The sequence below is a fragment of the Anopheles marshallii genome, chromosome 3, assembly GCF_943734725.1.
Source record: "Anopheles marshallii chromosome 3, idAnoMarsDA_429_01, whole genome shotgun sequence".
In the NCBI taxonomy this organism is placed as follows: domain Eukaryota; kingdom Metazoa; phylum Arthropoda; class Insecta; order Diptera; family Culicidae; genus Anopheles; species Anopheles marshallii.
The window spans coordinates 56152801-56177799 of NC_071327.1; the positions used below are offsets into that span (position 1 = coordinate 56152801).

Below are 24999 nucleotides of genomic sequence, written 5' to 3' on the forward strand. Positions count from 1 at the left end.
GACGACTTAAACATATGAGCGTTAAGCATTTGTTTGTCAGGGATAAGATACAACGCGGAGAAATTGTCCTAAAGTATATTGCTTCAGCTGAGCAACAAGCCGATTTAATGACAAAAGGATTACCAAAAGCTAGTTTCGTAAAGCATAGAACTAACTTGGATTTATTAGAAGTATTGAATTGAGGGGGAATAATGGAATATCAATTCAATCACCACCTTTTCTATAACAATCTTGTAATATGTCAATGTGACAATTGACCTGTATATATATATATCTGGAACTTCAATAAATAGTTTAGTTCAGCGTTGCCAGTCAACCAAATCGGTAGTGTTATTTTATTGCGCCAACATAATATGGAGCACCGAATAAGTAAGCAGGAAGACAGTAATTCATGGCTTTGACAAGTAATCTTGAGCAATATAATGGGTTAACTTGTTGCGAATATCAACCGACACAACTGTGGTTCCCATTTCGTTTGGCAAGCAAAGTATACCATTCAAAACAGAGGTGACATTGTGCTACAAAGATAAGAACGTGTGGCAATATAGCTTATCGATCCCAATCGGTCCCAATCGGGAAGAATTCGGTCTCACAAAACAATTTACCCATAATCAGGAGACTTGCTAACCGATTGCAGGAAGTTCGTGCCGATTAAAATTGGATAAGATTTGTTTCTCGCATCGACCTCTGTATAAAAGCAGGAACCTCTAGCCTTAGTTCACTGTACTGTGTGTCAAGATGAAAACCTTCGTGCTGCTTGTTGGTCTCCTGGCCGTTGCCAGCGCTGAATGGATCGATATCGATTGGTCCAAGGTGCGCCCGATCGAGGAGTTCGATCACTACTGGGCTCGTCTGCCAGCTGAAATGCAGATCTACCGCAAGATGGTTCCCTCGCATCGCATCGTCAATGGACAGGAGGCCACACCCGGTCAGTTCCCGTACCAGATCGCTCTGCTGAGTGAATTCGCTACAGGAACCGGTCTGTGCGGAGGTTCCGTGTTGACCAACAACTATATCCTGACTGCTGCTCATTGCGTCGTGTCCGGTGCTACTACACTGGCCACTGGAGGAACTGCCATCATGGGAGCTCACAACCGTAACATTCAGGAAGCTACCCAGCAGCGCATTCGTTTCTCGACCGGTGGAATTATCCGTCACCCGCAGTACACCACGACCGACATCCATAATGACATCGCCGTGGTTCGTTTGAACTCTCCGATTACCTTCAACGCTCGCGTTCAGCCGGCCCGTCTGCCTGCACGCTCGGATACTCGTCAGTTCGGAGGATTCACCGGAACTGTGTCCGGATTCGGACGCGTCACGGATAATGGTGCAATGTCTGCTGTTGTCAGGTTCACCACCAACCCGGTCATGACCAATGCTGATTGTATTGCTCGCTGGAACATTGCCGTGATTCAGCCCCAGAATGTGTGCCACAGCGGTGAGGGTGGTCGCTCGGCCTGCAACGGTGACTCCGGTGGCCCGCTGACCGTCCAGGATGGTGGAAGCCTCCAGATCGGTATTGTGTCGTTCGGATCTTCTGATGGTTGCTCCATTGGTATGCCAACAGTGTACGCCCGTGTGTCGTTCTTCCTCTCTTGGATTGAGGCCAACTCTGACTTCGTTGCTCGCCCTTAAATCGTCATGAAACTGTTTATGAATATAAGAATGAAATTTTACGAATAATACAGCACAATTTAGCTTATGTTCCAGTAAAGTTGCAAGGCTACAGGAGTCCTCTAAACTCAGTGGTGCATTAAACCCCTTGGAACCCCTGGATTGAATGTAGTGATGGGAAATGATCCCAAAGTTGGGATCGGATCGTGTAAATTTAAACCCGATAACACTGTTGCGCCTATGAGTATGCAACAATGTAACATCGTGTACATATGTTAGTGTAGTTTTTAGGTATAGAATAGGTCTTAGTGTAAGTAACATTGTAAATTGTAGGTGAATACAATAATTTCAGTCTTAACTTAAACCCCCAGACGTAAAGGTCACAATAACGATCCGAAAGAACAGCGAGCTATCGAACATTTGGTCCTTCGAACCGGATCCCGCAGAAGGAAGTTGTGCAGTTTAGGAAAGTGTTGCTGCGTACTAGTGTTAAAAAGGAGAATATTCGATAAAGACTTTCGGTAGAAAATCGTTGTGCGTAGGTCAACAAAAGACATGTATCGTAGTGACGCTTGTATGTGGCGTTGCGTGTAAGGGTTTAAGGATTAAGGCCAACGGATAAAAAAACTGATAATAATCGTATCGCAGTGTGATCAAGCTTAAATTGAAAACAGTCGGAGGATAGCACAAGTTGCAGGACAAAACGGTTCAAATTGATTGTTGGGGTAGGTTGCTTGCGCGTTGTGCGAAAGTTAGCGTCGTGTCGGTCAGTAACCTGAGTACACCATCACTTCGTCAATTGGGCGCATAAAGTTGGCGTCAGTGCGGCCATAATAGTGTACAGTGGGACAATTCAGTACGTCGTGTGGACAAAAGAAATAAAATAAAATAAACACAAGTTTAATTAAATCGTTGCAATGCCGCCAGAAAATAAAATGAAAAAAATAGCAAGGGTGTATAAAGCTGCGGGGCCACGAGCGTTGAGACTGCGTCTCAAACCTCCTCAGTCACTCATTTACCTCAAAAAGTCACTCAAAACCAAAGTCTCCGTTGCCTCTTGAGGATTCCCTCAATTTCAGTACAGTGGTGACCTTACTGGATTTGACGTTGACAACACACAGTATGTGACGAGTAAAATGTTTTTCATGTATTTTAATTTTTTTGTTTCTACTGTATTTTTGTTTCAATTTTATGGAAAATATGATCAAAAAAATTGTGGTTTGTAAATTAAAAACTAAATCATCATTTTCTTAATTACAGGAGCTTAATCCATCAATCATATAGCAGTTGAAATGTATAAATTCAATTACAAAACATGTTGACAACTTTTGTCACACATTGTTCCAAAAAGTACGTTGCGGAGACATAAAAACATCATACTGTACGCCAAAACATTGTGCTTGTACAATCATAATTACGCATAAAACACTTTCAGAATGTAGATACATTCATAATAGTACGCAAAAAGTGTACTTGTGTAAAAAAATAAACCATTATTCTTTCGCCATACCATCGGCAGATACAACAGGTTTTGTTTACATTTTGAGCTGCTGACTGGCCGAATCTGTCAAAAAAGTCTCAAAAATTTTTGAGACTTTTGTAGATGAGCCAGGTTTCCCTCAAAACTCAAGTCACTCAATATTTAGAGTTTTGAGGGAATCCTCATCGCTCGTGGCCCCGTGGCTTAAGGATCGTCACTCGTGGATAGAAGCGTTCGTCGAATTTGTAGACCATTATAATGATTCCGTGCATCGTGCAGAGTTACCAAGTCAAGTGAAGGCGTTAGAGGAAGCAAAGGGGGCACATGAGGATGCAAGAGAAAAACTATTGCTGGAAGATGAGGAGGCTGACGAGGTACAAATGCGTAATGATCGAAAGGAGTATTATAAAAAATACCATAAAGTGAAAGGTTTCATTATGGATTTGCAAAAGGCTGATGAAAGTGCGCATCCGATTGCGAATAGCACAATGGCAAATACAATGTCCGCGAGTGTTAAAATGCGTTTACCAAAACTAGAACTGCCAACGTTCGATGGGAACATTACACAGTGGGTGACATACAAGGATCTTTTTGTGTCATTAGTGCATGATGTACTGGAACTTCCTGAGGTGGCAAAACTTCAGTATCTGCTAGCGTCGCTAAAGGGAGAAGCTGCACTGCAGTTTGAACATGTGCCACTCGAAGACAAGGGCTACGCACCAACGTGGGAGACCCTACTGCAGAGATACGACGATAACAAGATCCTTCGGAGGGAATACTTCAAGGCACTGATTCAGCTGGAACCTATGAATGCCACAACATCATCGGAACTGACCAGAGTAGTAAATGAGACAAGACGATTAGTTCAAGGAATGAAACGGCTGGATGAACCCGTACAACACTGGAATACGCCACTCACGACGCTGGTAACGTATAAACTCGATAAGACCACTTTAATGTATTGGGAACAATTTTGCAGTGGAAAACCTGACCGACAGCTACGAGCAATTGATGGAGTTTTGCGAAAAACGTATTCGCATCTTAAATAGTACCGCTCTCCACAGCGTCGGCACGAGAGCCGCTACAAGGGTCTACCAGCGAAATCGTGTTCCAGATCAGAAGATGAACAGAACATCCCAATCATATTCAGTTACATGTGCAGCCCAATCATCGCGTAACGAGAAGAAAACTTGTCCAGCTTGCAATGCAGATCACTCCCTTGATAGCTGTACAAGATTCAGGGAAATGTCAATTCTACAGCGTGAAGCTTTGGCGAAGAATCACCGCCTATGTTTTAGCTGCTTTAAGGCGAATCACCAAATAAGGTTTTGTCGAAATAGTACCAAGTGCAATAATTGTCATGGCAGACATCTTACACTTTTGTGCAAATGGCAAGAAGCAGATAAGGTGTCAGCAAAGGTGATATCACAGTCAACAGCAGAGGAGGTGGAAACAGCGACAATTAATGCCACCACTCGAGAATCTGGCAGGTCAAAAACGATGGTGTGGCTATCGACAGCAGTGGTGTTGATTTGCGGAAGTAATGGAGAGGAGATGCCCGCGAGAGCTCTGTTGGATCAAGGATCCCAATCGAATTTTATATCTGAACGACTGGCCCAGCAATTAAGATTAAAGAGAATCCGAGTTTCGAACCCCTTATCCGGAATAGGGGCGGTGTCAGTGACAGCAACCAGTATGGTATCGGCCAGAATAAAATCACGTGTATCCGAGTTTCAGACGTCGCTGCAGTTGTTGGTGTTACCGCGAGTAACGTCCGACTATCCGAGTCGAGTTGTAGAGGTGAATTCGTGGAACCTACCAGCAGGAATACCTCTTGCAGATCCAGCATTCAACAAACCAGAACGAATAGATCTACTGATAGGAGCCGGATTGTTTGCCGAAATGTTGCAAGATGGAAAGATTAAATTGGCTTCATATCTTCCCCGATTGCTCGAAACTAAGTTGGGTTGGATTGTCAGCGGAAGAATGTCAAAGGCAAGTGAAGACGGTTTCAACGAAGGCATCGTGGGTTGTGTAATGGATGATAATTTTAATGCTGCGATGGAGAGACTGGTCCAGCTAGAAGATATTCCAGAAGAGAAGCTGATGTCTAAAGAAGAGCAATTTTGTGAGAGGATGGTATGAAGAAACTACAAGTCGCAATGAGTATGGAAGGTATATAGTGCAGTTACCGAAGGTGGCAAATTACGAAAGTGAAATTGGCGAATCATATGACATATCTCTCAAACGATTTGAAGCAGTTGAAAGAAGAAAGAGGAAAGATAATTGTCTACTCGAAGAATACCACAAGTTTATGGAAGAATACATTCAGCTGAACCATATGACAAAAGTGGCAGATGAGAAGAATGAAAATCAGAGTATAAAATACTATTTACCTCATCATGCTGTTTGGAAGCTAGACAGCACTACAACAAAATGCAGAGTCGTATTTGATGCTTCATGCAAGACAGAGAGTGGAAGATCGTTGAATGATATCCTATTGACCGGACCGCAGTTACAGGATGATATAGTCTCTATCCTAATGCGTTTCCGATTTCATAAAGTAGCCGTGGTAGCCGATGTGGAAAAAATGTATCGGCAGGTATTAGTAGACGAGAAGGATAGAGACCTGCAACGCATCTTTTGGCGATCTAACGAAGCAGGCCCTGTGAGCATATATCGACTCAACACTGTTACGTATGGCACAGCATGTGCCCCGTATTTGGCCATACGAACCCTTCGAAGAGTCTTTGAAGATGGAGAAAAGGAATTCCCAGCATCAATGAACTGGTACAATGATTTTTATGTTGATGATTTGATTTCGGGAGCAGAAACAGTAGAGAAGGCGAAACAAATTCGTCAAGAGGTGATTGAACTTTTAGAAAGAGCGGGATTTAAGCTTCGGAAATGGGCAGCAAATAGTCGTGCTGCATTGGATGGAATTCCGGAAGAAAATCGTGTTAAGATTGAAAAGTTAGAATTGAACGTGGAAGGAAATGTGGTGAGCACACTGGGAGTAATATGGGAGCTGTAGGCACACTGAGCGCGAAATGCGTTTAGGCAGTAATTTCTTTATTATCACACTAATTCACGCCAATAGAGAATGATGAATAATTTTTTTTTTTTTTTTTCGTTAGAACGGCCTGGCCGTATCGACTTATTTTACCACGTAGCCGGATAGTCAGTCCTTGCTACGGGGGATTGGCCCGGATGGGATTTTGGTCCAGTCCGTTCGTGTGAAGACCGGCGCCGCTACCATCATGCCACCGGGCCGCCCCAGAATGATGAATAATGAAATAGGGAAAATTAAATGAAATAAAAAAATAACTTCAGAAAAGGTCCGCCTTCGCTAGCCTGGCTCCTGTGTCCTAACCTGTACTAACCTTTTTTTACGCAACCGCGTGCGGCTACGCATTTACTCTCTCTTCCTCTTTCTCTCTCGCTGTTCTCTACGCACTCTTTATCCGGGCGACTGTCGGATCCTTTATTTCCGACGACCGATTTCGCCCCGTTGCAGGGTTCGCATTCGTGTAAACCATAACAGGAGCCAAGGTCAGATGTTGTAAGCGTGCGAGCTCCAAAGATCGTGACTTCATTTTCAATCACAAAGAGGAATGTAATGGGCGCAATTGCAAGGATTTACAACCCCTGTGGGATTTGCGGACCCCGTGAAAATGATGGCAAAAATCTTCATGCAACAACTATGGAGATTGAAAGATGTTAATGGATAGGTTTGGCCTTGGGACAAAGAATTGCCAGAGAGTATGTGTCGTGATTGGCAAAATCTGGTGACTCAACTTTATGTGCTGCAAGAGGTGCAACTTCCACGGCTGGTGTGAGTGAGGCTATACAATATCACATATTCTGTGATGCTTCTGAAAAGGGATACGGAGCCTGTATGTACGTAAGGAGTGAATTAAAACCGGGAAAGGCGGTAGTGCAGCTGTTGATTTCGCGATCCAAGGTAGCACCATTAGCAAAGCGGTTGACAATTGCCAGATTAGAATTATGTGCTGCGTTGTTAGGAAGTCGATTATGGGATTTCATCTTATAAGGCAGCCCGATAAGGGTGTTATCGGGCAGCCCGATAAGGGTGTTATCGGGCAGCCCGATAAGGGTGTTATCGGGCAGCCCGATAAGGGTGTTATCGGGCAGCCCGATAAGGGTGTTATCGGGCAGCCCGATAAGGGTGTTATCGGGCAGCCCGATAAGGGTGTTATCGGGCAGCCCGATAAGGGTGTTATCGGGCAGCCCGATAAGGGTGTTATCGGGCAGCCCGATAAGGGTGTTATCGGGCAGCCCGATAAGGGTGTTATCGGGCAGCCCGATAAGGGTGTTATCGGGCAGCCCGATAAGGGTGTTATCGGGCAGCCCGATAAGGGTGTTATCGGGCAGCCCGATAAGGGTGTTATCGGGCAGCCCGATAAGGGTGTTATCGGGCAGCCCGATAAGGGTGTTATCGGGCAGCCCGATAAGGGTGTTATCGGGCAGCCCGATAAGGGTGTTATCGGGCAGCCCGATAAGGGTGTTATCGGGCAGCCCGATAAGGGTGTTATCGGGCAGCCCGATAAGGGTGTTATCGGGCAGCCCGATAAGGGTGTTATCGGGCAGCCCGATAAGGGTGTTATCGGGCAGCCCGATAAGGGTGTTATCGGGCAGCCCGATAAGGGTGTTATCGGGCAGCCCGATAAGGGTGTTATCGGGCAGCCCGATAAGGGTGTTATCGGGCAGCCCGATAAGGGTGTTATCGGGCAGCCCGATAAGGGTGTTATCGGGCAGCCCGATAAGGGTGTTATCGGGCAGCCCGATAAGGGTGTTATCGGGCAGCCCGATAAGGGTGTTATCGGGCAGCCCGATAAGGGTGTTATCGGGCAGCCCGATAAGGGTGTTATCGGGCAGCCCGATAAGGGTGTTATCGGGCAGCCCGATAAGGGTGTTATCGGGCAGCCCGATAAGGGTGTTATCGGGCAGCCCGATAAGGGTGTTATCGGGCAGCCCGATAAGGGTGTTATCGGGCAGCCCGATAAGGGTGTTATCGGGCAGCCCGATAAGGGTGTTATCGGGCAGCCCGATAAGGGTGTTATCGGGCAGCCCGATAAGGGTGTTATCGGGCAGCCCGATAAGGGTGTTATCGGGCAGCCCGATAAGGGTGTTATCGGGCAGCCCGATAAGGGTGTTATCGGGCAGCCCGATAAGGGTGTTATCGGGCAGCCCGATAAGGGTGTTATCGGGCAGCCCGATAAGGGTGTTATCGGGCAGCCCGATAAGGGTGTTATCGGGCAGCCCGATAAGGGTGTTATCGGGCTTAAATTTACACGATCCGATCCCAACTTTGGGATCATTTCCCATTACTACATTCAACCCAGGGGTTCCAAGGGGTTTAATGCACCACTGGGTTTAGAGGACTCCTGTAGCCTTGCAACTTTACTGGAACATAAGCTAAACTGTGCTGTATTATTCATAAAATTTCATTCTTTTATTCATAAACAGTTTCATCACGATTTAAGGGCGAGCAACGAAGTCAGAGTTGGCCTCAATCCAAGAGAGGAAGAACGACACACGAGCATACACTGATGGCATACCAATGGAGCAACCAGCAGCAGATCCGAACGACACAATACCGATCTGGAGGCTTCCACCATCCTGGACGGCCAGCGGGCCACCGGAGTCACCGTTGCAGGCCGAGCGACCACCCTCACCGCTGAGGCACACATTCTGGGGCTGAATCAGGGCAGTGTTCCAGCGAGCAATACAATCAGCATTGGTCATGACCGGGTTGCTAGTGTACCTGACAACAGCCGACGTTGCACCAGTATCCGTGACGCGTCCGAATCCGGACACAGTTCCGGTGAATCCTCCGAACTGACGAGTATCTGAGCGTGCAGGCAGACGAGCCGGCTGAACGCGAGCGTTGAAGGTAATCGGAGAGTTCAAACGAACCACGGCGATGTCATTACGGATGTTGGTCGTGGTGTACTGCGGGTGACGGATAATTCCACCGGTCGAGAAACGAATGCGCTGCTGGGTAGCTTCCTGAATGTTACGGTTGTGAGCTCCCATGATGGCAGTTCCTCCAGTGGCCAGTGTAGTAGCACCGGACACGACGCAATGAGCAGCAGTCAGGATATAGTTGTTGGTCAACACGGAACCTCCGCACAGACCGGTTCCTGTAGCGAATTCACTCAGCAGAGCGATCTGGTACGGGAACTGACCGGGTGTAGCCTCCTGTCCATTGACGATGCGATGCGAGGGAACCATCTTGCGGTAGATCTGCATTTCAGCTGGCAGACGAGCCCAGTAGTGATCGAACTCCTCGATCGGGCGCACCTTGGACCAATCGATATCGATCCATTCAGCGCTGGCAACGGCCAGGAGACCAACAAGCAGCACGAAGGTTTTCATCTTGACACACAGTACAGTGAACTAAGGCTAGAGGTTCCTGCTTTTATACAGAGGTCGATGCGAGAAACAAATCTTATCCAATTTTAATCGGCACGAACTTCCTGCAATCGGTTAGCAAGTCTCCTGATTATGGGAAAATTGTTTTGTGAGACCGAATTCTTCCCACGGGCTCGATAAGCTATATTGCCACACGTCCTTATCTTTGTAGCACAATAACCTCTGTTTTGACTGGTACGCTTTGCTTGCTAAGCGAAATGGGAACCACAGTTGTGTCGGTTAATATTCGCACCAAGTTAATCGATTATATTACTCAAGATTACTTGTCAAAGCCATGAATTACTGCCTTCCTGCTTGCTTATTCGGTGCTCCATTAGCTTCATGGTCTTGCAGTGTTTCTGGAATCCTCTAAACCGTTCATGTTATGTTAATTGAAGTTGCCACAAATTTTAGGATTTATTGTGACTTGATAACGCACGTAGCCGCCATAGAAGGATATTACAAGTAGTTTTCTTATCTTTGTAGCACAATAACCTCCATAAGCTGGAAGGTAGCCATGAACATTGGAGTCGAGAAGCGAGGAATAGCCAGACGGACGATTGCAATTTTATTAGTCCGGATTACTACACGAAACCGAAAGATGCGAATGTACGGTTGATAACATTATGTTGATAAGATTTCCCATGCAATAGTTAATAACGCGTCTGAAAATCACGATAGCAGAGTGTTTTAGTACATTTTTAGTACCAAACTGTGACGCTAGTGAGATAAATTTTCTTGCACTGTTCAACAAATCAAAGGAATACGATGGTCCGAGCAGATGATGAGGACCGAGCATAAATTTAATATTTAGCACTCCATATGTTTGACTAGTTAGATTTGGTACAATTTTTTCTGATTTAGTTCAGATTAAACTTTAAATGATAAACACATTTAGCACAGAACACTTTACACGTTGAATGAAGTTCTTGCCTGTTTATTGAAATATCATTCAAAACTAGCTAACCGTTTTGAAGTTAAGGACGCGCAACGAAGTTAGAGTTGGCCTCAATCCAAGAGAGGAAGAACGACACACGGGCGTACACTGATGGCATACCAACGGAGCAACCAGCAGCAGATCCGAACGACACAACACCGATCTGGAGGCTTCCACCATCCTGGACGGCCAGTGGGCCACCGGAGTCACCGTTGCACGACGAGCGACCACCCTCACCGCTTAGGCACACATTCTGGGGCTGAATCAGGGCAGTGTTCCAGCGAGCAATACAATCAGCATTGGTCATGACCGGGTTGGTGGTGAACCTGACAACAGGCGACGTTGCACCAGTATCCGTGACGCGTCCGAATCCGGACACAGTTCCGGTGAATCCTCCGAACTGACGAGTATCCGAGCGTGCAGGCAAACGGGCCGGCTGAACGCGAGCGTTGAAAGTCATCGCAGAGTTCAGACGAACCACGGCGATGTCATTACGGATATTGGTCGGACTGTACTGCGGATGACGGATGATTCCACCGGTCGAGAAACGAATGCGCTGCTGGGTAGTTTCCTGAATGTTACGGTTGTGAGCTCCCATGATGGCAGTTCCTCCAGTGGCCAGTGTAGTAGCACCGGACACGACGCAATGAGCAGCAGTCAGGATATAGTTGTTGGTCAACACGGAACCTCCGCACAGACCGGTTCCTGTAGCGAATTCACTCAGCAGAGCGATCTGGTACGGGAACTGACCGGGTGTAGCCTCCTGTCCATTGACGATGCGATGCGAGGGAACCATCTTGCGGTAGATTTGCATTTCAGCTGGCAGACGAGCCCAGTAGTGATCGAACTCCTCGATCGGGCGCACCTTGGACCAATCGATATCGATCCATTCAGCGCTGGCAACGGCCAGGAGACCAACAAGCAGCACGAAGGTTTTCATCTTGACGCACAATAATGTACATCGAGGTGCTCGCGTCGCTCGTTTTATACCAATGTGAGAACCCTTTGTTATCCGTCGATTCGAGCGGGAATGTGCAAAAAGCATCCGATAATAAATTTTAACAGCGAACAAATAAAAAAAATCCTTCTTGTACGACAAGGACAAAAGCATTATAAAGGCAATAGTAAATTGCAATTCTTAACACCCGAAACGGTTGCCAAACCGTAAGGGTTTGAGATAAGACGGCAGTCGCGAAAACAAAATTTGCTATCATCGTCCTTTTCATTTCGCCTACCTGAAGGCTTGCTAAATTACTCATTACAGCTGATCTACAAATACGATAAGAATTCGCCACACTCCTAGATCAATAAAGCGTTTAACAATCCCACGCTTAATTCCGTCGATAAGGCCAATCGTTTGGGAACACAGAGTTTATCACATCCATTTGTAGATGTTCGATCCTGTTCTGATGCGGCCATCGACACATGGAATCAAAGGTACGAAGATGGATTAGCTTCTTAGCTGCAACGTTGTTTCGATAGCCGAAGTTACCATTGTACCAAGATAGCAAAACTCCTCCACAACCTCAGGATCGTCACCGTCCACTTATACTCTGCTTCCCGTCCGGGCCCTATCACGGTCATAGCATTGGTTCTCAATTAAATTCTTAAGGCTTCGCATTTCAGTCGGGTGTAGGTTTCGCAAACCGCCGCAGATGTGTGTCCGATGATGTCGATATCATCCACGAAACCAAATCGTGTCATGGATACCGCCCTGGAACCAGTGCGACAAATCAACTATCGCGCTCTACTCCTCACGCTACAGAGCAACGATTTTGTTGCCCTAGGCTTTCTCTGGTTAGCGGGTTATTAGCAGCAGAAGTTTCCCAGGGAATCCATACTGCTGCATGGTGTTCCATTGTTCCTTCCGGTCTATGGTATCATAGGCCGCCTTGAAGTCAATGAGTAGATGGTGTGTAGGTATCTGTTGCTTCCGGCATTTCTGGTGAGTCTGCCGTAGAGTGGAAGATTTGATAGTTGGTGAATTTTCCTCCAACAAACCCAGCTCGGTAGCTTGTTAGACGAAATCTGTGGCAAAGGGCGCTAGTCTGCAGTAGAGGATTTGGGACAGGATCTCGTAAGCGGCATTTAAAACTGGCTCGAAAGTTGGCATAGTCCAGCCAGTCAACTTTTTAAAACACTGGGTGTATGACACCCACTATCTACTACTTTGGTAAATCCTTACGATCAGCCAATGTATAATGCAAGACTCGCCAGGCCAATCTTGAAGAGTTCACCAGTCCATCGCTGCCAGCTGACTTGTTACATTTCAGCTGCTTGATGACCGTGATAACCGGTACCTCGTCATTCTCGTGTCGGCTGAGGCTCTCTATTGCTTTCTGCATCTGATCCGGGATCCTCTGCATTGGCTTCGTAACGGTGTCCATCAAAGTAGCACTCCCACCTGACGATCACCTCTCAATCGTCCGTTAGGATGTCTACACTACGACACATGACGATCTTGTCAGTGTAACCGCTCCGTGCCGCATTTAACATCCTGTAGAACTTGCGAGTTTCCCTCGATTGAGATAGGTGTTGTATAAACTGTTCATCCGACGCTTGAAATCGGTGCTTCTTGTCTAGGAAGAGTCGGGTCTGCTGCCTTCACCGTCGTTTATAGTCTTTCACGTTCTACCGAGTCCCACGCTCGAGCATTTGAGCGCGCGCAGCCTTCTTCTCGGACAGTGCTCGTCTGGACTTATCATCAAACCGTTCCTTCTTCTGGTTACTTGGTGTACGGTCGGTAGATCGCTCGGCTGTGCTGCTGATAGCATGATCCACCATCCGCCAGTGGCCGTTTAGGGACATCACGTCGGTTGTGTTGTCCTCGAGCAGGGATTTGCCTAGCGCAGCCTCGAAGTCCCTGCCAACTTCAGTCAGCTTCAGCCGGTCCGAGTTGAGGTTCGGAGTTGGCTGCGTATTATCTACGGCAAGTTTCTGGAATCCAGGAAATGGTCGAAGTCGAGGTTTGTTCTCCTGTATGTCCCTCCAATAATATCCAAGAAATGCCTTCCGTCAATGGGAAAGTGGTCAATCAACGAATATGTTTGCTGTAGTGATCTCCAGTTATAGCTGAAGCGATTAGGAGTGGCATGCAAAGCCTTTCTCCTAACCCCCAGTCTCGTCGGATTCTCGAGGGATTCCCAGTTGTTTTAAGTTCCGTGTGAATCCAGGACAAAGGAGAGAGCCATTCGTCATTTGGAGAACGGATGCTGATACTTTTCCCTCCCCTCAATTTAGCCATATCTCCTAAGGCGTTATGGTTCCCCGTATACTCAAGCTCAGATATTTGGAAAGGTATGTACCGTTCTGTACGCCGTGGACGTATTGTGTCGGAGTAAGGTATGTAGAGCCTATATGATCCTTCAAAAGGCTTCGAAACCATTCCCGTTTGAGTAGGGTCTCGCTGCTACACTGCCTATAGAAAATAGTGTTTGCATCCGAAGGATAAATAGGTGATTTTTTCTATACAACCTTTTGTTCTGTCTAGTATCTAATTGTAATCTAGTGTAGTTGGCTTTCTAGCGCTTAATGAATCTTTTGCGAAGAGTCATTCATATTAATTTTTAGTGAAAAGCCATTCAAATCAAGAGTCGTCTCTCAAAAGTTTCATGAATCTTTAAGGATTCTTTGCATTCGAGATTCCGATTAATTCATGCAGGATCAAGTTTTTTTTTTCAGATCTTTTAATCTGACCCAGAATAACCCAAACCTAGCTATATCCTATTATTTTACATCAAATATTACTGATATATTACTGATTGCATAATATTACTAACAATAATATTACTGATTGCAGTCTACATTGCACTTAATTTCGTATATTGTCTGACGTTATTTTCCGACAACCATATTTCCTTGTTTCACGAATCCATCAATGCCTTTATCTTATTATTCCACATCTTCTCTGATTATGTGTACTACTTTATGCTGCGGTGTCCGATAATATTTTAATGATATTAGCAGATCATCGGACCGCTGCGTGTCTAAATCGTTGCACAACAGTGAGGTCTTCGTGCAACAATGCATGTGTCGACCATGGCTCCATTGTCTTTCAAAATTAAAAATATTTTTTGAAAGCAGTCGTTTTTTGATGCAGGCTATCAGGTAATCGTCAGCTTTAGAAAGAATCCACGTGTCTAAGGGGTACCTTCACTTTCTTGTATTGGAACTAAATGGTGAGACTGAGAGATGGGAGAGACTAATTTCGAATTTAATCGAAATAATTCCCAGGTATCATCGTGCCAAACGTTCCTTCGCCGTGAATCAGAATGTTGCAGATCTTCCACGGACCCACTTGTTGCTGGGATGTCGATCATTGAAGTTTCCAGCTTCAAAGCGTCTGACAGCCATTTACTGCTCTCCCATTGTAGCCTTCAAGTCATGACTGCGAACCAGCTTTATTCGTTATGAAAATAATATGTGCTGTCAGCGTCAGCGTCGTCTCCCATATCTCGGTACCCAGTGAATTTGCCAATGAAGCAGGAGGTTCCTTTTCTTGGGTGTTCTCAAATTGCGTCCAGTCGCAGACAATTCAAAGGCTGAAGTAGCAGGTTTACGTGTACTATTTTCCTCAATATTTATCCCTATAGCTGCTGGGTAAACTCGCTGTATTTCTATTCTATTGTAGATGTCGTTCTGCAGTGTAACTCTATGTTTTCTATGTTTAATGACTTAAAAAAACTTCGGATACGTAACTGCAGTTAAAAAAATTCAAAATTACAGAGCGGTTTTACAGTTTTATAATGTCAGGATATTTTTTTTCATTTTTACTATGTATTGAACCAAGACAAAAAAGATAGTGCGGCAAAAGAAAACAAGTAAAAAAAAGGTTTTTTGTGACAATCAGGCAAATGGAAGATGTAATGCGTTACGCGTAAACCGTAAAAATAAACACATAATTGTGAAACGAAGACTAATGGCTAAATGTGAACGTTCCATAAAGACCAACCGCGGGCTCTGGCGGGGGTTTCTAAGCTCCAGTCTCACGTTGATAGTTGTCCCCTGTTGTTTTTGACATCGAGTGTATGTGTAGCGCTTTCGACGTATCGGACTCTGTCTACCGATTTGCGAATGGAGTTGCGTCTCGAAATCAAAAGAATTCGAAACGGATTCCAGTGTGGCGGAGTATTAACGCATTCCGGTTCAGTCATAGCCCAAACACGTTTTGTTGATGCTTGCTGGAGTTGCGTATATGGTGGAAGATGTACAGGCAGTGTCCTTCCTTTAAGCGCCAGAGCAAGCCTATTGTTGCTTCTTCATGCGTTCTTCTTTTTTCACTTTTTTGACTCACATTATATAGTGTACTTTTTGTGGATTTTTTTGTTTGTTTTTTACTGTTATATATCGATAGGCAGGTGTGTAATGATTCATTTTATGCGTTCAACCACCTGTTCCGTCTATTCTTGCCAATTGTTTGCGTGCATGTGTAACGTATTGAGGAGATCCAAATGGTTTAACCTTCAGATGTCTGCTCTCACACCACACTACCACACATCGAATCGATCTTGATCATTAGCCTCACCATACGTATTAGATGAAAGGTGCTTCCAGTTCTTTAACGATACGTACTGCTCTACCGATTGCGACACACGCAAACTGGCTGTCTTTTCGTGCAAAAAAAAGATAGGATAATCCTTTGATGTTTGCATTTCGAAAGCCACGATCGTGTATTGATCACAGTACAGTAAAGAGTAGATCGTTACAGCGCACATGCGGAAACATACGAACACGGTAGGGCGTCATGAACGAGAATGGACGAAACTGTCTGAGGATGAACAGCATGGGAGAGCGCTGGCCGGCGCCATTAACGGCTGAGGCCAAACTCTCCGGCCTGGTCTTCGGTGCTATCACCGTACTGCCAGATGCCCTTATGATGCTTGCGGGCCTTCTGCTCTGCATCCTTGTAGTCCGCAATCTGAAGAGAAGAAAATTGTTAAAGCAATGTAACTTTACACAGATACACACCACCACCGCATTTATTGTTCTCTGCTTTACATACCAGCTTGGTCAATCTGCGATCCTTCTTGTTCTTGTCCGCGATCAAGTAACCATCAGCAATTAGATCCTCGGCAATGTCGCCCTTCGTGCTAGGATCAACCAACGTCACGTACTCAGTACCAGCGATGCTGTAAAATATGAATTGTGATTAGACAAATTAATCAACCTTCAACGGTTGTTGTAAGCTATGTAAAACCTATTTAAGGCAGCACGCAGTACCATTATTCGCTGCGCGCGCTTCCGAAAGTCGGTACGAATACAAGCAAAGCTAGATCCTGTCGTTTCTGTTGGCAATGGTCTAGAAGATCTGGCTAGATTTACAGTCCATTTCTTTGGCATTCCCATTGCCGGATGGCATTGAACGATTTTGAGTTTTGCGAAACTTACCGATATTCGACGTTCATGTTGAGCGTTCGGTTCAGCACGTCTTGCGAGAACGCTTTCACGGCTTCGGCACGATCGTCGGCATCGGTCGGCAGTAGCAACAAAGCCGGCACGTACAGATGCGCGAACGGTTTCTCCGAGATAAAGGTTGGCGGGAGCATTGCAAGGCGAGTCGAAGGAACGTTCTGCGGAGAAGTAGACAATATTAATAGAATTATTAAATTAATTGTATATAATGGCGTGCATTTCAGGGTCGTTAGAAGTTTAATCCTGTCCGAGCAGAACACTACTAAATGCTGTGAACATGAGATACAATTGCGAGGCACTCTCGCATCCCAAGCGCACGGTTTCCTCGCCTTAGCGACACCATGCACTAGCCGTGTTCGAAACGAAGAGGCAGTAATAACGGACAGGTAAAAGAATATTACCGCCGCGTTTCTGTCTCAACGTCCCAGGGTACGGTTCATACTACGCGTCGTAGGCATCGAAAACCACTTAAGAGGAGATTAAACGTGCGGCAAAAGATCACTTATTCCAGGGTTCCAGTCGGGGCTAGAGTTGCTCTTGCAAGCTTATGACTCAAGCATTTCTTTCGTAATTGCAGAAATGGATCTAAGGAGCTTGCGAATCATTACCTCAAGGGAAAACTGGTCAATTGCTTACTTACCTCACGATTGCCGTAGTCGATGTAAAGAATCGACACGTTACCGCCCTTTTCTACCTTCTCCACCTTTGCACGGTACCACTCGTCGTCCTCGGAGAACTTGGCCGCACACATATCGCCACGTCTCGGTGCGTACGAGCCCGTTACCGGCGGCATCGCCTTGAAGTCCTGGCGCAGCTTCGTCATCAGCTCCTCCAGCTTGGCGCCCTGGTCCGTGTGCTGGGCGTAGAATTGCAGCTCGGGCGTCACTTCCGTCACGACCACGCTCTCGTACTTCACCTTCCGTTCCGCGGGCGTGTTCACATCCGGCGTGTCTTCAATCTCGTCCTTTTCTTCCTCCACTGCCGCCTTCTCGACGTAATCCTTCCAGATGTTCTTCCGTTGTGCCTTCGCACGCGCTTCCGCGTCCCGCAGCACACGGTAGTAGTCCGATTTTTCCGCCGTGAAGTGCACCTCGGCCAGACCCTCCTCGACGAGTGCCACCGACAGATTGATGTTATGCTCGGTGAACAGCCAACCGATCACGCTAGTCGCCTGCTTGTCGGTGGTATCAATCTTAACGCTCACGTCTCGCTGCAGAACCTTCTCGCGGGTGAATTGCAACGCTTCGTCACCGTACGGTTCCGCTTCCTGGGCCGGTGCACCACCGATCGCGGGACGAGACGAACGGCGACAACTGATACCGGCGAGCAGGAATGTTACCAGACAGCTTTCCTTCGGACAGTAGATCCTCAGGCGGGATCCACTCGCCACGAACTCAACGAGCGCCTCGGTACGCAGGGCACGTTGCCACGAGGGCAGATAGTGATGCTTGATGCGGGAATGATCCGTGGTCAGATCGTTGATACGATGCGACGGGGTTTGCTTCTTCGCGTGCATACCCTTCTGGCCCTTGATCGCTTGTTCCTGTGCGGCGCGCAATTTGTCGTATTCAGGCGAACGCTGCTCATCGTCCTGGCGATAGTTGATCACCGTGGCGAGACCCTTCTCCAGCATTGCTTCAGCGACGTTCCTAGAAAGGAGACAAACAATTAGAAGATTTATTTTTTGCAGTCGTTTGGAACATCACTACGGCAGAATTTTTAGTTCCCTTTTTTCGCCTTATTTAAGCATTGCTACTAAATGTATCGAACAATCTGTTTGAGCTTGACTATTTCTCCCGAAGGAAAGTACCACTCTATAACATCAGTGCGAATGATAATTTACCACCACTTGATCAATACACTTCCCAATGGAGTTAAACGGGTGTAAGTGTTTAACCTATATATGGTGGACACATATGAGAAGCTTACTCTTATTAACGGTCTATTAGATCAAATTAATCAAACACGCGGATCACGATATCCTTCAATTTGACAATCGGTTTGTAAGATGTTTCTTTACATTCAATCTGTTACCGCAAGAAGGTTTATACATGAACATACCTATGTCCAATGCCTCATGTATCAGACTAACTAGAGCTCATATGCGCATAATCGTTCTTTTCTATTGATTCATAGCCAGAGAAGATCCGATTTCGAATGTCAGGGTGTCACGATATCATGATACTACCTTTATGGCTAAGAGTGTATTCATCCACAGGTGCGACTACTGTAACGCATGGTCCGGTTGAGTGTGTAATATTTAACATCGCTCTATATGTACCATAGCGTACGATCATCTACCACCACTTGATCACAACACTTTCCAAAGGTAAAGGACGTAAGTGTTTAACCTATATATGGTGGGGTGCATTAATTCACCATTTGCAATAGAGGTGAAATATTTAGCAACACTACTTACTGGTCATCCAGCCGCACCGTGTAGCAGTACTTCTCCGGGTAGTTATCGCGGGCAGGTGCAACATAGTCGAGCGTACACGTTACTCGTTTGCCGATCAGCTTCTTGCGCAGGAATTCACGTGCCTCGAACATGTAGGGAATGTCGTACAGGGGGCGCGAGTTCTTCGCCCGCGGACCATCATCCTCCTTCGGGCGGGGTGGCCGGATCGATGAGAAGAACACCTTCTTCGTGATGGTGCCCACCTTCACCGAGATGGCATCACCGTTGAACACCTCCATCACCGTGCCCACCAGCTCCTTGTCCTTGGTGTTCGCCAATGCCGCCGGAGGTTTATAATCCTTCCACAGGCGTAGCCGGCCAACCTTGGCCTCCCGTTCGGAGGCACGCAATCGGTCGATGCCCTCCTTAACGTACGGTATGCTCCATTCGACGCACTTGGCAAACCCGTTGCGCAGCAGTGATTCAGCAATGTTACCTTCCGGGCAGAGGATCGTTCCGAGGAAGTTCGTATTGCTGTTCGATTCGAGCCGAATCTTAACGTCGCGCTGCAGCAGTCGACTTTCCACGTGGAAGCGGGCCTCCTCCGCATACGGCACCTCGGTCGTGTTGTCCGGTTTGCCCTCGGAGTCCAGCTTGAACCCGGGACAGCGGATACCGGACATCATGAGCGTTACGTGCTGGAAGACGCGCGGGTTCGGCATGAGGAAGGCACGCACCGTGGAGCCGTCGCGCACATGCTCAATGATCGCCTTGATCAGTTGACCACCGTGCTGATCGACGAACTGCTTCGGGTTGTCGATGTTCCACACAATGTTACGCACGTGTTCACCTTCCGGTGCATCGCTCCAGAGACCCTTGCGTGCTCGACGAGCAGCATCCTCCAGCTCGATTAGGCGGGCGTGTTCGGGCGTTTGGCGCACGCTGTCACGCCGCACCGTCACCAAACCTTCGGATACGATCGACTCAACGATGTTCTCCGAGTTGAGGTCCTTGCCCAGCTTGACGTAGCCATACTCGCGGGTCGCGTTCGGCGGCTTTTCCGAGTAGAACCACACTTCCTGGCCGATCAACCGCTGGCGCAGGTACTCGCGGGATTCCCAGGCGTAGGGTTGGTCCTTCGAACCGTCACTGGAAAGGAGAAGGTAAGCTATCACGCGTGCCTATTTCCTAACCTCACTCTGTGCGTAAACGGATACGCAACGGAATGGTGACACTTACCTCGATCCGTTGGTTGGTCGGCGGGCAAGCTTGGGTGCGACAACGCCAGCAAAGTTGAGCTGCTTCTCTCGTGGCGGTCCATTCACGGGTTTATCACGGAGGATCAACGAGTCACCGGAGAGAATCTAACCAGGCGCAGCGCGTATGGAAGCAGAGCAAAGAAAACGCACACGTAAGAAACTTAAAGAAGACACCTCGTGGAGGCACGTTGCACGCACTTCCGACTACGCGTGAAGCCCAAAAAAGAAAGAGACACAAATTTTGACATTCCTGCGCCTGTGTAAATCCAACTGACAGCACCAATAGCACACGCACACATTCGGACACGCGAGCGGCCACGTTGAAAGTTTTAAATCCCACAATATAAATACACGCAGGTATCCTAAGCATAATTGGCCTAAATGGTGAGGTTTAGATTTTAATTGTTGGTCAATTTTCTGAATTAAAAGCTCCCCGGAGGAGGTGTGTGTGTATTAAAACATCTTCCTTTTGCAGCTGTACACACAATAAAGATACACACAAATGTCAACTTGCATCCCAAACATATGGAACGAGCCAGACCTTCACGGGGGCATAATGGGGAAAACAACTGCAACTGGAAATACTTTCACCGTTTGCATCCTTTTCGTTTTGGTTGCATCTTATTAATCTTCCCGAAACAAAAACACCTTTCACCTAGCAAAATGATACGACCAAGTCGATCGAACGAACAACTAGAGGAAGATATGTTTTCCATCTAGTGCGACACGGTGCATATTATTCCACCGTGGCACAGGTGACCATCCGCACGAACCGAAGGGGTGGGAGGAAACGCAAGGGTGAGGTAGCGGTTATATGTGGCGAGAAAGGAGGGGGGGAGCGCTACATATAATAATGCCAACTTGGCATGCCACATCGCAGCGTGTCAGCAGAGCGCGTATCATAGTAACAGTCGATGGATTAAGATTGCCCAACAAAGACGCTGACGAGTGAAAGAAAAGCATGGAATTCTCCTTTTGCTTCTTGAGTTTCTTCTTGAGAGATGGTCCCGGAAGCTAATTTTACGACGTTCCGATGGTTTTGTTGCCCACTGTCAGTGTAAGGGACAGGAGAACGAATGTCCGAACGTCGGTAATCATTCCCTTGCTTATGAGCGAAACACGGCCAACGTGGAACTATGCAGTGGAAGGTGATACGATACCTGCTTCACGATGCCTTTCTTCAGCACAGGCGGCGGTGCTGGATTGGCGGCGGCGGGGACATTAGCGGCACTCATTTTGCGTTCCGTTGGGCTACGCTGCTCAGCAAAACTTTCTTTGTCACTACGGAAATTTTGTACCGACACTGTTTGGGTTGAGAGAAAAGCGGTGAAAAAGCTGGTGAATATCAGGTTTTACACACTCGACACTATCGGGTGATTAACATATTCCATCGAGCGAGCTGGAACGGCACACACAATCACAACACATTTTCCACCTGTCTGGGATTGTGAGGGAAATTGGGGAGGGAGAACGATGTACAGAACAGAAATCCCAAAGGGTGACCGGAGGGAGAGTGTGATGGCGTTGGCCGCTTAGAGATGAAATTGCCCAAAATACCTTCACGATCAGGAGCACTGTGCGTACGTGAGATGCAGCTTTCGGAACTACTGATCACACACCAAAAGAAAACCACGACGACGGTACCACACCGGGTTCGACAATACAGTCGGTGACAGCTCAGCAAACTAGTCAAACGAAACCACCGGAATCAGGGTGCAGGTGGGGAGGTAACCAGGTCACCACATTTGCACCGGACGGCACCAGATTCAGAAAACGGCCGAAAACTTGGAAACTTTCTGTGACCAAACGCCACTACTGTATGGGAGAAAATATCTGTCCGACTATATCCCAAGCAACAATTAAAAGCGGTTCGCCGACGTAGCCCAACTACAAATCAAGCGTTACAGGCACCCAGACAGCAAAATGAGCATGTGTCAAAAACGGCGTGAGTGAAAGAAAAAGAGAGATACTTAGAGAGAGGGAGAATGCGTTTGGGTTTTGTTTTCGGGCAAAAGCTAGGCCGCAGTGAAAGTTGTACTAATTGTACATAAATAAATTCAACAAACGCAAATGAAAGATTGTAAAGAAAATTAGAAATGTACATTTGTTTCACATGTCAATTGCGTGACAACCTGGCAAATGAAACGGAAAAACTCAAGATGCTTTCTCACTTTGACTAACTATAGCAATCGAACCAGCCAAAGCGAGAAGGTTTGCAGACAACGATCATACTCATGATATAAAAGAGACAGATATTTTGAAAATGTTTAGTACTTCCCGCAGATGTTCAATATGGATAGTAAGTAGAAAAATGTAGCCAAACCAATCGAACCAGCCAAAGCGAGAAGGTTTGCAGACAACGATCATACAAATGATATAAAAGAGACAGATATTTTGAAAATGTTTAGTACTTCCCGCAGATGTTCAATATGGATAGTAAGCAGAAAAATGTAGTATCATTTCAACATACTTTTACCATACATAGATAAATGCGCGTGTGGATTATTCCAGATGAACCTAGGATATCGGTTTGAAATGGTAAGTCAACCAAATTTAAGCGATCAATCAACGTTTATTTGTACTGTTTATTCAAAAGTTCACAGGAAACTCGCACCAGCATGTTACAGGCGTTCTTTGACGGCAACAGAGCTGGATGTGTATATGTGTGTGTGTGCATGAAGTATTGCAAGGATTTGTATAGTGTTTTGCTGTTTTGCACGTGTTTAAAATAGGACATCTTAATTAACCGCTTCCAGCACTGCTATCGCGAGAGAATGAGAGCCAAGCTCCCGCACGTCTTGTTTTTCGTTCTTTTCACACCTCTTCGATGGGGCAAACAATCCTGCTACTCAAACTTTTCAAATTCGGCCCAAAATTGGCCAATCTTCCCAAGTCTTAGAAGAGCGAGAAGGCAAGAACAGCTGTGAACTGTACGGCAGGGAAAGAAATAAACTGTCGGAAAGAGCGACTCGGTTTGTGTGTTTTGTCGTTGTGAAACGCAGTGAAACTGGTGGTCGCAGGGTCAGAATTGCTTCTTGGGTCCGAAATAAAATTTTCCTTCCGAAGATAGCCGAAGTTTGACGTTTACCGAAGATTGACAGCACCGATCTCAACGTGGCACGGTGGGATAGCATATGGTACAAAAAGCTGCATGGGAAAAACAAAAAGGGAAAATTGGGAAGGATATGGTTGTGTGTTCGAAATGGCGTGCTGACAGTGGCTGATTAAATTGACCACAGGGGAATCTATTGAAAAATGGATGATTTGCCTTTTCCTGAAAATTTGCATATTGTGCGTGAAAAATCTATCCTAGGCGATGTTTTGGTTGGCAACACTTCTCAGGAATGGCAGTCACTTTCAAAGTTACTGCAGTTTAAAATCAACATAACATTTTTTGCATTTCATAGCTTTGATAGCTCCTTATTTACGGTAGTAACTTTCTAAAAAGTTTTTTGCAAAAACATCTTTATTTTTCATGTAAACCTAGCCGTATTACAATCAGGTATGATGCTTAACAAACACAATTGACGTCACAACACTGCCCACTTTGCCGCCAAACTTAAACGTCGGCGTTGGTATCACCGTTCGTAATTGGAAAAAACCTGCGAAACTTTGAACCAGTTCACATTCGGTCCAGTTGCAAGAGGTAAGTATGAAAAGACCATCGTCTTTTAGCATGCGATGCACGTTGGTGATGTAGCTTGCGCGCATCTGCTTTGAATCCTCCGGATGCAAACTGATAGCATCGTACGTGCCTTTATCGTGTACCACCTTGAACTTTCCCAATGCCGTCACCTCCGATTCCGACATCAAATCCACCACCTTGTAGTTGATGTTAAGGTCCTGATCTTGACAAATCGCCTTGGACAGTTCGATTGCTTTGGGGGAGTAATCGATGCCGGTCAGATCCGTGTATCCTTCTCGGGCTAGCTCGATCAACATCATACCATTGCCACAACCTGGAAAAGCAAAATTTATCTTAATGCGTTTTTTTGACGACTCAAAGTATGGACTTCATTCTGCTTACCCAAATCAATGATTGAATCGTTCGTTTGGATCTCATCCTCCTGTCTAGCAATCCATGTAATAATACGATTTTGGCTATCCTCGTCGAACCAAACCTCACCGACATCGCCGTGGTCGCGATAGTTTGCTATTTCGCGTGTGTAGCTCGTCTCCCAGAAGTCCTTTGTACCAAGTTCCGACCCTTCTAGTTCCTCGATCTGTTCGCTCATTTCATTTGCTTTATTATAATGATATCGAATAGAACACTTTAGCTCACCAGCAGATGAGGCTAGGAAAATTTAACACCGCGTTGGAACGATTAGCAGGCGGTTTGTTGATAAACATACAAACGTCAAATGACACCCGGCGCGTAGCAATGGCACAGTTGCACGAGCGTTGCGAAAGGTTTAATATTCCAAATAAAAAATATTATTTTTAACGGTTAACGTACAGT

General features: G+C 46.3%; 5 protein-coding genes across 5 annotated transcripts; 1 reads left to right on the top strand and 4 right to left on the bottom strand.

Moving 5' to 3' along the window:
* The first annotated feature begins 738 nt into the window (after positions 1-738).
* LOC128713789 (brachyurin-like) lies at positions 739-1638 on the top strand. Its single transcript, XM_053808657.1, has one exon. It carries the CDS (start codon positions 739-741, stop codon positions 1636-1638), a length of 900 nt encoding a protein of 299 aa, XP_053664632.1.
* Positions 1639-8599: 6961 nt separating this feature from the next.
* LOC128714274 (brachyurin-like) lies at positions 8600-9499 on the bottom strand. The gene has a single exon (XM_053809150.1). It carries the CDS (start codon positions 9497-9499, stop codon positions 8600-8602), a length of 900 nt encoding a protein of 299 aa, XP_053665125.1.
* A 1013-nt stretch (positions 9500-10512) lies between these two features.
* On the bottom strand, positions 10513-11412 carry LOC128714018 (brachyurin-like). The gene has a single exon (XM_053808894.1). The coding sequence runs from the start codon at positions 11410-11412 to the stop codon at positions 10513-10515; it is 900 nt and encodes a 299-aa protein (XP_053664869.1).
* A 4803-nt stretch (positions 11413-16215) lies between these two features.
* LOC128714899 (staphylococcal nuclease domain-containing protein 1) lies at positions 16216-21775 on the bottom strand. Its single transcript, XM_053809780.1, has 7 exons — positions 21701-21775; positions 20521-20645; positions 19303-20430; positions 17524-18532; positions 16860-17041; positions 16474-16600; positions 16216-16389 (listed from the first exon to the last, which is right to left on the bottom strand). Exons 1-7 carry the CDS (start codon positions 21773-21775, stop codon positions 16279-16281), a joined length of 2757 nt encoding a protein of 918 aa, XP_053665755.1. The 3' UTR covers positions 16216-16278.
* A 2263-nt stretch (positions 21776-24038) lies between these two features.
* Positions 24039-24775, bottom strand: LOC128712869 (EEF1A lysine methyltransferase 2). The gene is made up of 2 exons (XM_053807736.1): positions 24568-24775; positions 24039-24499 (listed from the first exon to the last, which is right to left on the bottom strand). Exons 1-2 carry the CDS (start codon positions 24773-24775, stop codon positions 24039-24041), a joined length of 669 nt encoding a protein of 222 aa, XP_053663711.1.
* Between the last annotated feature and the right edge of the window lie 224 nt (positions 24776-24999).

What these genes read in the sequence shown, in the direction of transcription:
- LOC128713789 (XM_053808657.1), top strand. Translation starts at nt 739, where the DNA reads ATGAAAACCTTCGTGCTGCTTGTTGGTCTCCTGGCCGTTGCCAGCGCT.
- LOC128714274 (XM_053809150.1), bottom strand. Translation starts at nt 9,499, where the DNA reads ATGAAAACCTTCGTGCTGCTTGTTGGTCTCCTGGCCGTTGCCAGCGCT.
- LOC128714018 (XM_053808894.1), bottom strand. Translation starts at nt 11,412, where the DNA reads ATGAAAACCTTCGTGCTGCTTGTTGGTCTCCTGGCCGTTGCCAGCGCT.
- LOC128714899 (XM_053809780.1), bottom strand. Translation starts at nt 21,775, where the DNA reads ATGAGTGCCGCTAATGTCCCCGCCGCCGCCAATCCAGCACCGCCGCCT. An exon ending in CGACCAACCAACGGATCGAG is followed by an intron (nt 20,431 to 20,520) that starts GTAAGTGTCACC and finishes TCTCCTTTCCAG; the next exon opens with TGACGGTTCGAAGGACCAAC. An exon ending in ACGGTGCGGCTGGATGACCA is followed by an intron (nt 18,533 to 19,302) that starts GTAAGTAGTGTT and finishes TCTCCTTTCTAG; the next exon opens with GAACGTCGCTGAAGCAATGC.
- LOC128712869 (XM_053807736.1), bottom strand. Translation starts at nt 24,775, where the DNA reads ATGAGCGAACAGATCGAGGAACTAGAAGGGTCGGAACTTGGTACAAAG. An exon ending in CGATTCAATCATTGATTTGG is followed by an intron (nt 24,500 to 24,567) that starts GTAAGCAGAATG and finishes TTGCTTTTCCAG; the next exon opens with GTTGTGGCAATGGTATGATG.